We start from the raw sequence: 14,005 nt of genomic DNA, 5'->3' as shown, positions 1-14,005 counted from the left end.
CCCCGCCCCGCGCCCCCCGCCCTCTGCCCACCTGCAGATGAAGAAGGAGGTGACGGTGAGGGCCATGAGGATCAGGCTGACCACGAGCGACAGCACCTCCAGCGTGGACAGCGAGGCTGGGGGGACACGAGCGGGCGGTCAGGGCCCTGGGGGCGGGCGGGGGTCTCGCGGCTCGCCCCCCACCCCTCACCTTTGCGGCACTGGGGGTCGGTGCCGTCGAAGCCGCAGGGAGGGACGTCGGGCGGGACGGCGTTGCCCGGCCAGTGGATGTCCCGGCCCGGCACCATCTGGATCTTCTTGGTGGTGCCGTTGTAGTTGGCCACGATCTTTGGGGTGGGCGGGAGAGCGAGGAATGGGTGGGGGGAAGCCCCCGGAGCGCCCCCCGAGCCCGGCCGGCCCCAGTCCCGGGCTCACCTGGAAGTTCCCCTGCTCGGGGGCCATGTCCCACAGGGAGTAGTCGCTCTCGCGGTCGCCCTGCTCGTCGATCTTCAGGAAGCCGGTGACACCTGGGCGGGGAGGGCGAGGGGCTGGGGGACCCTCCGGGCACGGGGAGGGGGCTGGGGGACCCTCCGGGCACGGGGAGGGGGCTGCGGTCCCCAAGTGTCACCCTGGGAGTGGGGCTGGGGACGGGGATGGGATGGGGTGGGGCGAGGTGGAGATGGGGACAACTCAGGACAGCTTGGGAACACTCAGGGCCAGCTTGGGGACAGCTCGGGGACAGCTCGGGGACAGCTCGGGACAGCTCGGGACAGCTCGGGGACAGCTCAGGACAGATCAGGACAGCTCGGGGACACCGGGGCCGGCTCTCACCGTAGAAGGTGCGGTTCCACATCTGGCGGGTGATGGCCGAGGCGTCGCTGACGGAGCCGCCGCGCTCCAGGGTCTCGTTGAGGGCCTGGGCGTAGAGCAGCACCCCGTCGTGGAAGGCAGCGGCGATGAAATTCATCTGGGGATACGGCGACAGCTCGGGGACAGCTCGGGGACAGCTCGGGGACAGGGCACAGCCGGCGTCCCCGTCCCCGCAGCCATCCCGCCTCCCCCGGCAGCTCCAGCTCGGTGCCGTGTCCCCGCTGTCCCAGCTCCACCCCGTGCCCCCCAGCTGCTCTGCTGTCCCCGGTGTCCCCAGTGTCCCCATGTCCCGGTGTCCCCGTGTCCCACCAGGCCGTCCTGGATGGAGAAGTTGAAGTGCTGCCGCGCCTCCTCCTTGAGCCGCTGCACGAAGGGCCGGTACTCGGGGTTCTCGGGCTCCTTGTAGGTGATGATGGTGACAGCCTGGCACGGGGACAGGGCTGCAGGCGCTGGCACACCCGCCTCGGGGTGCCGTGCCCGCCCGGGGGTGTCCCCGTGCCCCCCGGCCGTGCCCCGTGCCCACCTGGGCATATCCTTGTGCCCCCCTGGCTTTGTCCCTTCCCCCCAGCCGTGTCCCTGTGCCCCCCTGCCGTGCCCCCCGGCCGCGTTCCCATGCCCCCCGTGCCCCCCCGGCCGTGTCCCCGTGTCCCCGTGCCCCCGCTGACCTGGAAGGCGCGGCGGGCGCGGGCGTCGTGCGGGTCCCCGCGCTGCCAGGGCCGCCGGGGCTCGGGGAAGCGCGGGCCCTGCAGGCTGGCCCCGAGCGTGTCGATGTAGAAGAAGGCGAAGTCGCCGCCCGTCAGCCCCGCCTGCTCCGCCTGCAGCATCAGCTCCCGCAGCGTGTCCGGCCCGCAGCACACGTACACGACTGGGGGGGCACGGCCCGGTGTGAGACCCCCCGAGACCCCCCGAGACCCCGGCCCCATGTCCTGGGGGTCCCTGGTTACTGTGAGACCCCTGGAGACCCCCGCCCCGTGCCCCGGGGGTCCCTGGTAGCTGTGTGACATGAACTTGAGACCCCCAAAACCTCTGGAACACCCCTGCAGACCCCAGCCCCACGGCCCGGGGGTCCCTGGTTGCTGTGAGACCCCCCAAGACCCCCTGAGATCCCGGCCCCATGTCCTGGGGGTCCCTGTGTGAGACCCCCCGAGACCGCCCGAGATCCCGGCCCCGCACCCCGGGGATCCCTCTGTGAGACCCCCGGAGACCCCGGTCCCATGTCCTGGGGGTCCCTGGTTATTGTGTGACACAACCCCAGACCCCCCGAGACCCCAGCCCCACATCCCGGGGGTCCCTGGTTACTGTGTGACACAGCCCCGAGACCCCTGCAGACCCCAGCCCCACATCCCGGGGGTCTCTGGTTGCTGTGTGACACAGCCCCGAGACCCCAGCCCCTCATCCCGGGTCCCCCCGGCCGTTGCGTGACACGGGGAGGGGTCGCGGTGCCCCCGGGGCGGGGGTCCCGACCCCGCTGCCGGCCCCCCCGTGCCCAGCGCGGCGCTGCCCCGGGCGCCAGGCCGAGGTTTCCTGTTTTCCCGACTCCGTTTCCTCCTCCCCGCGGCCCTGATGGATTCCCGGCGACACCGTGACCCCGGGGGTGCCGCCCGGGCTGGCCGTGCCCACCGCCCGCCCGCGGTGCCCCCCGGGCTGGAGCAGTGCCAGGGACGGGGCAGAGTGCCAGGACACGGGGACACCGGGACCCCGGGACAGCGGGACACCGGGACACCGGGACACCGGGACACCGGGGCACGGGGACACCGGGACACCGGGACACCGGGAGAGGTGACAGCACCGGGCGCCAGGCCGAGGTTTCCTGTTTTCCCGACTCCGTTTCCTCCTCCCCGCGGCCCTGATGGATTCCCGGCGACACCGTGACCCCGGGGGTGCCGCCCGGGCTGGCCGTGCCCACCGCCCGCCCGCGGTGCCCCCCGGGCTGGAGCAGTGCCAGGGACGGGGCAGAGTGCCAGGACACGGGGACACCGGGACACGGGGACACCGGGACACCGGGGCACGGGGACACCGGGACACCGGGACATCGGGACACCGGGACACCGGGACACCGGGGCACGGGGACACCGGGAGAGGTGACAGCGCCCGGAGAGCCGGGGATGCACAGTGGGGAGGGGTCCGGGGGTCCCGAGGGCAGCGTGGGAGGTGGGACACGCGTGTAGGGCGGTGACAGCCAGGGACAGGCATGGACAGGCATGAACAACTGTGAACAACCAGGGACAGGCATGGACAGCCATGAACAACTGTGAACAGGCATGAACAACTGTGAAAAACCATGTACAGGCATGAACAAGCATGGACAGCCATGAACAACTGTGAACAGCTGTGAACAACCACAAACAACCATGAACAACCGTGAACAGGCATGAACAACTGTGAACAACCATGTACAGGCATGAACAAGCATGGACAGCCATGAACAAGCATGAACAACTGTCAACAGCCGTGAACAAGCATGAACAACCAAGCACAACCATGAACAGCCGTGTACAGCTGTGTGCAGACGTGTACAGCTGTGACACCTGTGCACAGCCATGAACAGCCGTGTACAGCCATGAACAGCCGTGTGCAGCCGTGTACAACCATGCGCTGCCATGAACAGCCGTGTACAGCCATGAACAGCCGTGCACAGCTGTGTGCACACGTGAACACCCACGAAAGCCCCGTGCAAAGCCCTGCACGGCCCCGTCTGCCCACGGCAGCCTCGGCACGGCCGTGAAGAACCACGAGCTCCCCGTGAGAAGCCATGCACAGCTGGGCACAGCTGGAAACGCCCCCGCGCAGCCGTGCCCGCCGCGTGTGCCACCTGTGCCCACCCGTGGAACCCCCCAGGAGCCGGGCACAGCTGGGCACAGCCCCCGGGCGGTGACAGCCAGGGACAGGCATGGACAGCCATGAACAACTGTGAACAGGCATGAACAACTGTGAAAAACCATGTACAGGCATGAACAAGCATGGACAGCCATGAACAAGCATGAACAACTGTCAACAGCCGTGAACAAGCATGAACAACCAAGCACAACCATGAACAGCCGTGTACAGCTGTGTGCAGACGTGTACAGCTGTGACACCTGTGCACAGCCATGAACAGCCGTGTACAGCCATGAACAGCCATGTACAGCCGTGTACAACCATGAGCTGCCATGAACAGCCGTGCACAACCATGAACAGCCGTGCACAGCTGTGTGCACACGTGAACACCCACGAAAGCCCCGTGCAAAGCCCTGCACGGCCCCGTCTGCCCACGGCAGCCTCGGCACGGCCGTGAAGAACCACGAGCTCCCCGTGAGAAGCCATGCACAGCTGGGCACAGCTGGAAACGCCCCCGCGCAGCCGTGCCCGCCGCGTGTGCCACCTGTGCCCACCCGTGGAACTCCCCAGGAGCCGGGCACAGCTGGGCACAGCCCCCGGCCAGCTGTGAACACCCCTGGAAAGTTGGGCACAGCCATGTATGGCCATGAGCACCCGGGCACAGGCGTGCCAAGGCTGGGCACTGCTGTGTGGGGCCGGGCAATCCTATATGGGGCTGGGCACTCCTGTATGGGGCTGGCCATTCCTGTATGGGGCTGGGCACTGCTCTGTGGGGCTGGGCACGCCTGTGTGGGGCTGGGAGCTCCTATATGGGGCTGGGAACTCCTGTATGGGGCTGGGCACTGCTCTGTGGGGCTGGGCACTGCCCTGTGGGGCTGGGCACTCCTATATGGGGCTGTGCACTCCCGTGTAGGGTTGTACATTCCTATAAGGGGCCAGGCACTCCTGTGTGGGGCTGGGCACTCCCGTGTAGGGCCGTGCACTCCCATATGGGGCTGGGCACTCCTGTATGGGGTCGTGCACTCCCGTGTAGGGCCGTGCGCTCCCATATGGGGCCGGGCACTCCCATATGGGGCCGTACCCCCCAGCGGGGCCGCGCACCGCCCCGTCCCCGTCCCCGTCCCCCCGCGGCCGGCACTCACTGCGCCCCTTGGCCTTGATCTCCTGGATGATGAAGGAGAAGTTGCCGCCGTGGCGGAACACCACGTCCATGACCGTGAGGTTTTGCAGGGTGGGCAGCTGCACGTACAGACCCTCGGCGGCGAAGTAATAGGGCCGGTCGTCCGCCGGCTCGTCCCAGTAGACCAGCAGCGCCCGCCGCGTCCAGTTGAAGCGCCGGTGCAGCTGCACGCCCAGCTCGCCCAGCTTGCGGTGGCTGGGGCCGGCGCGGGTGGTCAAGCCGAAGCCCTCGCTCTTGTCGTCGAAGCCGTGAGCCTCGGCGCCCGCCGTGACCAGCGGCAGCCGCCAGTGGCTGGTGAAGCGGGCCACCGGCGCCGCCGAGTACACGCAGCCCGGCCCCAGGAACGCCGCGGGCTGGTGGGCGAGCCACAGGTCCACGGCCACCAGCGGCGCGGCCATCTCGGAGCACACCCCGTGGCGGTCCTCGCTGTCGCCGAACACCCAGCCCAGGGCGAAGCCGGGCAGCAGATCCCGCCGGGCGTTGACGGCGGCGGCGGCCAGGCGCACGGCGGGACCCACGCGCGGCCAAGCCCACGGGTAGGTGAGGTTGCGGCGGGGCAGCACCACGGCGAGGGTCAGCGGCGCCGGGCTGGCCAGGGCCAGCAGCGGGGCCAGCAGGGGGCGGTGGGTGGGGGCGTTCCCACCCGCGGGGTTGTGCCGGGCTCTGTGCCCCGCTGCGGTGTCGCCGCTGCCCGGTCACGCGTGGGGCGCTGAGAGCTCGTTAGGGTGCGTGGGGACATCCCGACCCGCGGAGCCCGCGCTGCCCCCGCGCAGCTCCGGAGCCTTCGCGCGGTCCCGGGGGGGCTCGGACACCTCTGACCCCCTCCTCCGTGGGGAGGTTCTGCCCCGCGGAGGGGTCAGGGCAGCCCCACGGCAGTGGGGGTCACCCCGGAGGTGCCACTCGGCTGCCGAGGACACGGGCAGAGGTTGGGGACACGCACTTGGTTGCGGGGACGCGCGCAATGGTCCGGCCGCGGCGCACCCGCAGCTCCCGGGGGCGCGTTGGGGAACGCGGGTGGGGTGACACCCGTGACACCGGTGACCCCACGCTGCTGCCGGCTCCTCGCGGAAGGCAAACCTGGGCAAGCATCAGGGAAGCGTCAAGAAGCTCACGTAGCGAATAAAAAACGTTTAAGGAGCAAAGCGAACCGCGCGTGGGAAAAAGTTGAGCTAGCAGAGGATGGTTTCGATCCATCGACCTCTGGGTTATGGGCCCAGCACGCTCCCGCTGCGCCACTCTGCTGCTGTCCCTGTGCCTGCGCCGGGGGCCTTATGGCCGCGGCGCGCGCGCTCCATTCATGGGCTCCGCGCCCCCTCCAGCGGCCGCACGGCGCGCGCCGCCATTGGCCGCTTCCCTCTCTGATTGACGCGCCGCTCCGCCAATGGTTGTTGAGGAAGCGCCCGCGAGGGGCGGGCTGGGGGAGGGCGGCGGCCAATGAGCGGGCGGGTTGCTGCGGGGTGTGCGAGCGGCGCTTCATTGTCGGGAGCGGCGGCGACATGAGGTGGGGACAGCGGGGGGGCCAGCAGCGGGGCCAGCAGCGGGGCCAGCAGCGGGGCCAGCACCGCCAGCATCGCCCACGGACGGAGAGTGGCTTCCACACCCCCGCCCGCGCCGGCGGGGCCGAGCCCGTGCTCGCCCCCCCCACTGGTGACACAAAGGGCCGTTATCATCCACACCGAGTTAACTCCTTCCTGCCCGCCGGCGCTTCATTGTCGGGAGCGGCGGCGACATGAGGTGGGGACAGCGGGGGGACACCGGGGGGACACCGGGGGGACAGCGGGGGGACAGCGGGACCGGGACCTCGGCGGGAGCCACCGGGGGGACACCGGCACCGGGGGGATACCGGCATTAGGGGAGAAGCGGGCCTGAGGGGCCCATGGGACCGGCACCGGGACGCACCGGGAGTGGGGCCCGCGGGACCGGGGACACACCGGGAGCGGGTGGGAACGGGAGGGGAGCGGGGGGAACCAAGGGGAACCGGGGCTGGGGGAGGCCGGGGAGCACCGCGGGGGAATACCGGGGGGCGGGATCGGGGTCCGGAGCCCCCCTCACCGCCGCTCCCGTTCTCTCCCCGCAGGGGCGATCGAGGCCGCGGCCGCGGCGGCCGCTTCGGTTCCAGGCGAGTCCCGGGCCCGGGCCGGTGCTGCTGCGGGCCCGGGCCGGTCCCTGCATGTCGCCACAGGGTGGGGAGGGGGCTCTGGGGGCGCAGGGAGTCAATCGGGGCTTTCTCTCCCCTCCAGGTTCCGGCCCTTTGTGCCCCACATCCCCTTCGATTTCTATGTCGTGAGTAACCCCCGGCCCGAGGGCGATGCCCGGGAATTTCCCGGGATTTTTCCCAGGGTTACCGACCCCCCCCAGCTCTGATTTTCGGGGCTGGGTTCTTGTGGTGTGGCTGAGCGGAATGAACTCCCTAAAAACGCTGGTGGATCAGTAGAAAACCCACACCAGAGGGATCCAGGCGAGGAAAAATGGCACAAATCCCTGCAGGATTGGGGTTTTTGGGGTTGTGACAGGAAATCCCTGGGGTGAGGTTTGTGCCCCTCCTAGGGTGATGCCCATAATTCCCTCAGAAAAGCTGTTTCCCACCTCTCCCAGCAGGAAATCCCCTCTTCCCAAATTCCCTGAGTTTCTGCCCTCTGGCCAGATCACCCCAAGGCGCCGTGGCTGCAGACAGCGGGGCGGTTAACGAGTTTATGAAAGAATTTATTAAATTAACTTCACAAAACCCCCTGGAGGCGGCGGCTGCTGGAATCCTGTGCAGCTCCTGGAGGCTGGCGGGGTGAAATCCCAGTGGGAATTGTGTCCCCGTGCAGTGTGAGATGGCGTTTCCCCGCGTCAAGCCCGCGGCGGATGAGACGGCGTTCAGCGAGGCGCTGCTCAAGAGGAACCAGGACCTGGCTCCCACCGCTGCCGAGCAGGTGCCGTGCCCAAAACTCCCCCAGCTCCTCAGCGTGGCGCTTGGGGAATCCAAAGTTTTTCAGGAGCGGCCTAAAAATGAGTTAGTTTTCTGGAATAAGCGCCGTGGGGGAGATATGTGGGGGTAATATGGGTTCTGTGCTCTGCAGTTATTGCTGGGTAATCCTGTCCCGCTCCTTCCCAGGCTTCCATCCTGTCCCTGGTGACCAAGATCAACAACGTCATCGATAATTTGATCGTGGCACCGGGAACGTTCGAGGTGGTGAGTGCAGAGCTTGGGAAAGGAGCTCCATGAGGCCCAGAGTGGTGGGACTGGAAAATGGGAGGATGCTCCTGGCCAGGGTGGGTTGAGGCTCGATGGTGAACCCCAAACGTGGCATGTGGGTTGGATTCCCGGGATTTTGAGCTGGTTTTGTGCCAGCAAATGGAGGTTTGCCAGGTGGGCTCCTACAAGAACCTAGGGTGGGTTAAGGCTCAGTGCTGAGCCCCCAGATGTGGTGTGTGGGTTGAATTCCTGGGATTTTGGGCTGTTTTTCCACCAGCAAATCGAGGAGGTTCGCCAGGTGGGCTCCTACAAGAAGGGCACAATGACGACGGGGCACAACGTGGCGGATCTGGTGGTGATCCTGAAGATCCTGCCCACCTGTGAGTGCCACCCGGGCGGGATGACAGCAGCCCTCGGTGCCAGGCCCCGCTCCAACCTTTCTCCTCCTCCTTTTCCATCTCTTTTTTCCCAGTGGAAGCTGTGGCAGCCTTGGGGAACAAGGTGGTGGAGAGCCTGCGGGCGCAGGACCCCAGCGAAGGTGAGGCCGCGCTCCAGGCCGCGTTCCCGTGGAGATTCCCGGCCCCTCCAGACACAATTCCTGCTCCTTCCTTGCAGTCCTGACCATGCTGACCAACGAGACCGGCTTCGAGATCAGCTCGGCCGACGCCACGGTGAAGATCCTGATCACCACGGTGCCGCCCAACCTGCGCAAGCTGGACCCGGAGCTGCACCGTGAGCGCCCGGCCGCGCCTCCCGCCCGGAGCCTCCGCGGCGCCCGCGGCCGCCTGGCAAAACCGGGAATTTCTGCTTCTTGCAGTGGACATCAAGGTGCTGCAGAGCGCCCTGGCCGCCATCCGGCACGCGCGGTGGTTCGAGGAGAACGCCTCGCAGTCCACGTGAGTCCGGGGCACGCGGAGCCAGGGCTGGGTCCAGATCCTCCTTCTGGGTCCAGGTCCTCCTTCTGGGTCCAGGTCCTTGTTCTGGATCCAAATCCTCCTTCTGGATCCAGATCCTCCTTCTGGGTCCAGATCCTTATTCTGGATCCAAATCCTTGTTCTGGATCCAAATCTGCCTTCTGGGTCCAGATCTTCCTTCTGGATCCAGATCCTCCTTCTGTGTCCAGATCCTCCTCCTGGATCCAGATCTTCCTTCTGGGTCCAGATCCTCCTCCTGGATCCAAATTCTCCTTCTGGGTCCAAATCGTTGTTCTGGATCCAGATACTCCTTGGTCCAGATACTCATTTTGGGTCCTAATCCTTGTTCTGGATCCAGCTCCTCCTTCTGGGTCCTGATCCTCATTCTAGATTCAATTCCACCTTTTGGATGTAAATTCTCATTCTTGATCTAGATCCTCTTTCTGGATCCAGATCCTAATTCTGGATTCAATTCCACCTTTTGGATTTTTGAGTAAATTCTCACTCTGGATCCAGATCTTCTTTCTGGATCCAGATCCTCATTCCCGAGAACGTGGGAACAGAGCATGGTCCCAGTGTGGGACTGAGCCTCCTCCTGCCTCTGCTCCAGGGTGAAGGTCCTGATCCGGCTGCTGAAGGACCTGAGGATTCGCTTCCCCGGCTTCGAGCCGCTCACGCCCTGGATCCTGGACCTGCTGGTGGGGTCACCGATGTGGTGCTGATCCTGATCCCGGCAGGAGCTGGGATTCTGGCCCCAGGCTGGGATTCTTCTGTTCTTCCTGCCCTGATTGCTGCCCCTGTCCTCTCCAGGGGCACTACGCCGTGATGAACAATCCCACCCGGCAGCCCCTGGCCCTCAACATCGCCTACAGGTCCGTGGCATTTCCACTGCAGAAATTCCATTGTGGCTCCGTTTTCCTGACAAAACCATTGGAATCTCACGGGCTGACTGGGAGATCAGTCCAGCTGCTCTGGCTGGGATTTCCTGGTGGTGTTTTTGCTGGAAGGATGCAGTTTTAAGCCAGAATGTCCCTGTGCAGGCGCTGCCTCCAGATCCTGGCGGCCGGGCTCTTCCTGCCCGGCTCCGTCGGCATCACGGATCCGTGCGAGAGCGGCAACTTCCGCGTGCACACGGTGATGACGCTGGAGCAGCAGGTGAGGAGGGGTCCCCGAAGGGCAGGGGGCTCGGGGGGGGTCCCTGTCCCCACACTGACCCGTGCCCATCCCCAGGACATGGTGTGCTACACCGCCCAGACCCTCGTGCGCATCCTGTCCCACGGAGGGTACCGGAAAATCCTGGGACAGGAGGGTGACGCCAGCTGTGAGTGGGGCTGGGGGGTGTCCGGGTGGGGACGGGGCTGGGGTCCCCCCGAGCGGGCGCCCAGGGTCACCTCTTGGGGCAGACCTGGCCTCCGAGATGTCCACGTGGGACGGGGTGATCGTGACGCCGTCGGAGAAGGCGTACGAGAAACCTCCGGAGAAGAAGGAAGGGGAGGAGGAGGAGGAGAACCAGGAGGAGCCGGCGGCGGGCGAGGAGGAGGAGAGCATGGAGACGCAGGAGTGACACCTGCAGCAGGTGAGGGGACACCGGCCCGGGCGTCCCTCCTCGCTCACCTGACGTGTCCCTGTCCCCTGTCCCCGTTTTGTACGTTGCACATTAAAGTGTCCCCCCTTTCCAGCGTGTCCTTGCTCAGGTCCGTGTGGGATAGATGGGAATGAGGCGGGTGGGGCAGCAGCAGAAGGATCCAAGACTTGAAGGAGCCCCCAGGGGCTGCCCACACCCCACTTGGGGCAGCCCAAACCCCACCTGGGCCTCCCAAATTCCACCTGGGGGTGTCCAAATCCAACCTGGAGGTGCCAGACCCTCCTGGCAGCACCTGCCCGGCTCTGTTGTCCCCGAGGCCCCTCAGGGACGTGGGAACATCACAAACTCTCAGTCACTTTTATTCCAGCGCCCACAAATCCGGGCACAGGGCTCGGAGCGTCCCGGCTCCCTCAGCTGCAGGTGATGGGGGACATCCCCTCAATTCCTGAGCTGGGATAAACAGGGATTCCTGCTCCCCTGGCTGGTCACCTGCTCTCCTGGCTGCTCACTTGCCCTGGTAGCCCCCGGCCTCCAGCATGGCTCTCCTCCTCACCGTCTCCTTGGCCACGCTGTGGTTCAGCCTCCGCAGCCGCTCCTGCACAGGACAAAATTCAGCTGTCAGCCCCTGGGGGGGCTCCGGGACCCCCAGCCCCCTGTGCCCCCTCACCTGGGCGTTCTGCAGGATGTTGTTGACCAGCACCACGCGGCGCCGGGCGTTCAGCAGCTTCTTCACGTAGGGGTCGAGGTCCAGCGCCACTTTCTGGTCCTCGTTGATGCGGCAGAGCTCTGGGGAGGGGTTTGGGTGAGCCCCCCGTGTCCCCGTGCTGAGGGGGACAGGGGTGGCCCCCCGGCTTTGGCTCACCTGTGGCCAGGCTGTCGATGTGCTCCCGCAGCTCCACCTGGCTCTCCCTGGGCAAGGGGGACAGGTAAAACCCTGGATCCACACCCCAAATCCACCTCTGGATCCGCACCCCAAATCCAGCTCTGGATCCACACCCCAAATCCACCTCTGAATCCGCACCCCAAATCCAGCTCTGGATCCACACCCCAAATCCACCTCTGGATCCACACCCCAAATCCAGCTCTGGATCCACACCCCAAATCCACCTCGGGATCCGCACCCCAAATCCAGCTCTGGATCCACCCCCCAAATCCTCCTCTGGATCTACCCCCCAAATCCACCTCTGGATCCGCCCCCCAAATCCACCTCGGGATCCACACCCCAAATCCACCTCGGGATCGGCACCCCAAATCCACCTCTGGATCTGCACCCCACATCCAGCTCTGGATCCGCACCCCAAATCCACCTCGGGATCCACACCCCAAATCCACCTCTGGATCTGCACCCCAAATCCAGCTCTGGATCCGCACCCCAAATCCACCTCTGGATCTGCACCCCAAATCCAGCTCTGGATCCGCACCCCAATTCCACCTCGGGATCCACACCCCAAATCCACCTCGGGATCGGCACCCCAAATCCACCTCTGGATCTACACCCCAAATCCATCTCTGGATCCGCACCCCAAATCCACCTCTGTCCCCCCAGTATGGGACTTTCATACCCAGCATCCCCCAGCCACCAACCCCAAGAATTGCCCACCTCACGAACCCCCAAAGCTCTTCAACCCCAAAATTCACCCTCACGCATCCCCAAAGCCCTTCAGCCCCAAAATTCACCCTCACATACTCCCAAAAGCCCTTCAGCCCCAAAATTCACCCTCACGCACCCCAAAAGCCTTTCAGCCCCAAAATCCACCCTCACGCACCCCCGAAGCCCTTCAGCCCCAAAATTCACCCTCACGCACCCCCGAAGCCCTTCAGCCCCAAAATCCACCCTCACGCACCCCCGAAGCCCTTCAGCACAGCGCTGCCCGGCTCTCCCTGCCCCTCAGCCTCGCAGCCCGGCCCGCCGCGCCCCGCCGCGCTCCCGGCCCGTCCTGCCCCGCTGCCTGCCGCTCTCCGCGGCCGCTCTCCGCGGCCGGACCTGACGCTGTGGACGTGGCGGTCGAGCTGTCGCACGGCGGGCCGCAGGAACTGCAGGAGCCCCTCAGCAAAGAGCTCCCGCGCCCCGGGGCCGCTCCCCGCCGCCATCTTGGCCACGGGCGCCGCGGGGGCTGCTGGGAAACCGAGTCCGCTGGGAGAGGGCGTGACCGCTTCCGGTGCGCGCCGCGGGGGCTGATGGGAAATGTAGTCCCAAGGGATTTGCGCGCAGCTGGAAGCGCAGCTGCAAGCACATCTGGAAACGCATCTGGAGGCGCATCTGGCGGCACAACTGCACTGCTGAGCATCCGTCACAGGCCACAGATTCCAACCCCATCCATTAAATAATGGTTTAAACAACGTGGTGTTGGTCCTTTCCCCTTGTTTCGGCTTTTAAAATTCTTTTTTTTTTTTGGTTTTAAAATTCTGGGTTTTTTTGGTTTTGTTTTTTTGGTTTATTTTCATACAAAAGTTAAAGCAGGAGGTGGAAATCAGCACCGAGGGCCACACTACACCCAGGCCACAAGCCCTGACCCAATCCATTAAATAACTGTTAAACCAACACATTTTTGGTCATTTTTTTGCCTTTTTTTCTCTTTTTTTCTGGCTGCCCCTTCCAGGATCAGGCGTGGGCGTCGGGCAGGGCGTGCAGGACGTGGTCGAGCAGCTGCAGGGCGCGGTGCAGGTGCACCTCGATCCAGCAGGGCGTGCAGGTGATGCTGGCCCGCGGGTAGTCGGGCCCCCAGCCCTTAACGAAGCTCAGCCTAACGAGGCACAGGCGCCGCAGGTCGTCCACGCCGAGCCCCGCGGCCACCGACAGCCCTGGGCAGGGGTGACAACACGGTCAGCACGGGGGTGGGACAGCCCCGGGGGTCAGCACGGGGGTGGGACAGCCATCGCGGTCACTCACCGATGGCCGGGGCGATGCCGCCCACCGAGCCAGGCCCGGGGATGCTGCCGGCCACGGCGGCCGCCTGGGCAGTGGCCGCAGCCTGGGCAGTGGCCGCCTGCTGCTGCATCTGCCGGTGGCACTGCCGCAGGTCAAACACCTGGGGGGGACACGGGGGGACCCCTGAGCGGGGCGGGTTTGGGGTGGGGGGATCCCCTTTGGGGCTCCTTCCATCCCTGGGGTCCTTCCACTGCGCAGAACCTCTGAAAATCCGGGCGCAGATCCCCCCGAGGTTCTGTGGGGAACCCCCCGGGTTCTGGGGAGCCCTGGGGAGCCCTGGGGACCCCCACCTTGATGTGTGCCCCGGGGTACACCTTGTGCACGGCGTCGCCGGGCGCTCTGCCCGCCTCCCTGTCCAGGTAGAAGCTCTGCACGAAGACGGCGTGGTCGCTGCGGCAGCGCATCCACACGTCGCCCTCGCCCCGCCGCTCCAGCTGCACGCCCTTGCCGATGTGCAGCCTGGGGGAGAGCCTCAGCAGGGACCCCCAGAGCCCCTCAGAGCCTCCCCAGAGCCCCCAGACCCCCCCAGAGCCCCCCGGAAACAATATCC

The 14,005-nt window shown here is 66.0% G+C and overlaps 4 protein-coding genes and 1 non-coding gene across 6 annotated transcripts in view; 1 reads left to right on the top strand and 4 right to left on the bottom strand.

Annotated features, from left to right (window-relative positions):
* NPR1 (natriuretic peptide receptor 1) overlaps positions 1 to 6,491 on the bottom strand; it is a 14,629-nt gene extending 8,138 nt beyond the window's left edge. The window contains exons 1-8 of the mRNA XM_039708627.1: positions 6,385 to 6,491; positions 4,809 to 5,463; positions 1,515 to 1,714; positions 1,159 to 1,272; positions 811 to 946; positions 415 to 506; positions 191 to 326; positions 32 to 116 (exon numbers count right to left, since the gene is read on the bottom strand). Coding sequence (XP_039564561.1) covers positions 32 to 116; positions 191 to 326; positions 415 to 506; positions 811 to 946; positions 1,159 to 1,272; positions 1,515 to 1,714; positions 4,809 to 5,463; positions 6,385 to 6,417 — 1,451 coding nt within the window. The 5' untranslated portion in view covers positions 6,418 to 6,491. The remainder of the gene's footprint in view (positions 1 to 31; positions 117 to 190; positions 327 to 414; positions 507 to 810; positions 947 to 1,158; positions 1,273 to 1,514; positions 1,715 to 4,808; positions 5,464 to 6,384) is intronic.
* TRNAM-CAU lies at positions 6,017 to 6,088 on the bottom strand. The gene has a single exon. It is a non-coding gene; the product is annotated as a tRNA-Met (tRNA).
* ILF2 (interleukin enhancer binding factor 2) lies at positions 6,275 to 10,624 on the top strand. The gene is made up of 14 exons (XM_039708628.1): positions 6,275 to 6,347; positions 6,924 to 6,965; positions 7,087 to 7,129; positions 7,660 to 7,764; positions 7,947 to 8,024; positions 8,305 to 8,407; positions 8,500 to 8,565; positions 8,643 to 8,759; positions 8,845 to 8,923; positions 9,552 to 9,639; positions 9,752 to 9,813; positions 9,982 to 10,096; positions 10,172 to 10,262; positions 10,345 to 10,624. The coding sequence occupies exons 1-14, from the start codon at positions 6,343 to 6,345 to the stop codon at positions 10,503 to 10,505; spliced, it is 1,155 nt and encodes a 384-aa protein (XP_039564562.1). The 5' UTR covers positions 6,275 to 6,342; the 3' UTR covers positions 10,506 to 10,624.
* Positions 10,625 to 10,867: 243 nt separating this feature from the next.
* SNAPIN (SNAP associated protein) lies at positions 10,868 to 12,829 on the bottom strand. 2 transcript variants are annotated; one of them, XM_039708629.1, is made up of 4 exons: positions 12,511 to 12,829; positions 11,389 to 11,460; positions 11,194 to 11,312; positions 10,868 to 11,121 (listed from the first exon to the last, which is right to left on the bottom strand). In XM_039708629.1, exons 1-4 carry the CDS (start codon positions 12,812 to 12,814, stop codon positions 11,032 to 11,034), a joined length of 585 nt encoding a protein of 194 aa, XP_039564563.1. In that variant the 5' UTR covers positions 12,815 to 12,829; the 3' UTR covers positions 10,868 to 11,031. The 2 variants fall into 2 exon arrangements, with proteins under 2 accessions (XP_039564563.1, XP_039564564.1); XM_039708630.1 differs by having other exon boundaries at positions 11,389 to 11,435; positions 12,511 to 12,663.
* Positions 12,830 to 12,937: 108 nt separating this feature from the next.
* The window catches only part of LOC120501908 (mothers against decapentaplegic homolog 4-like), a 4,646-nt gene continuing 3,578 nt past the window's right edge, over positions 12,938 to 14,005 (bottom strand). The window contains exons 8-10 of the mRNA XM_039708687.1: positions 13,746 to 13,914; positions 13,417 to 13,555; positions 12,938 to 13,328 (exon numbers count right to left, since the gene is read on the bottom strand). Coding sequence (XP_039564621.1) covers positions 13,129 to 13,328; positions 13,417 to 13,555; positions 13,746 to 13,914 — 508 coding nt within the window. The 3' untranslated portion in view covers positions 12,938 to 13,128. The remainder of the gene's footprint in view (positions 13,329 to 13,416; positions 13,556 to 13,745; positions 13,915 to 14,005) is intronic.

The sequence above is a fragment of the Passer montanus genome, unplaced genomic scaffold, assembly GCF_014805655.1.
Source record: "Passer montanus isolate IOZ18808 unplaced genomic scaffold, ASM1480565v1 scaffold209, whole genome shotgun sequence".
NCBI lineage: Eukaryota > Metazoa > Chordata > Aves > Passeriformes > Passeridae > Passer > Passer montanus.
Note: the sequence above shows the minus strand (reverse complement) of the source record. Positions and strands in the feature narration are given on the sequence as shown.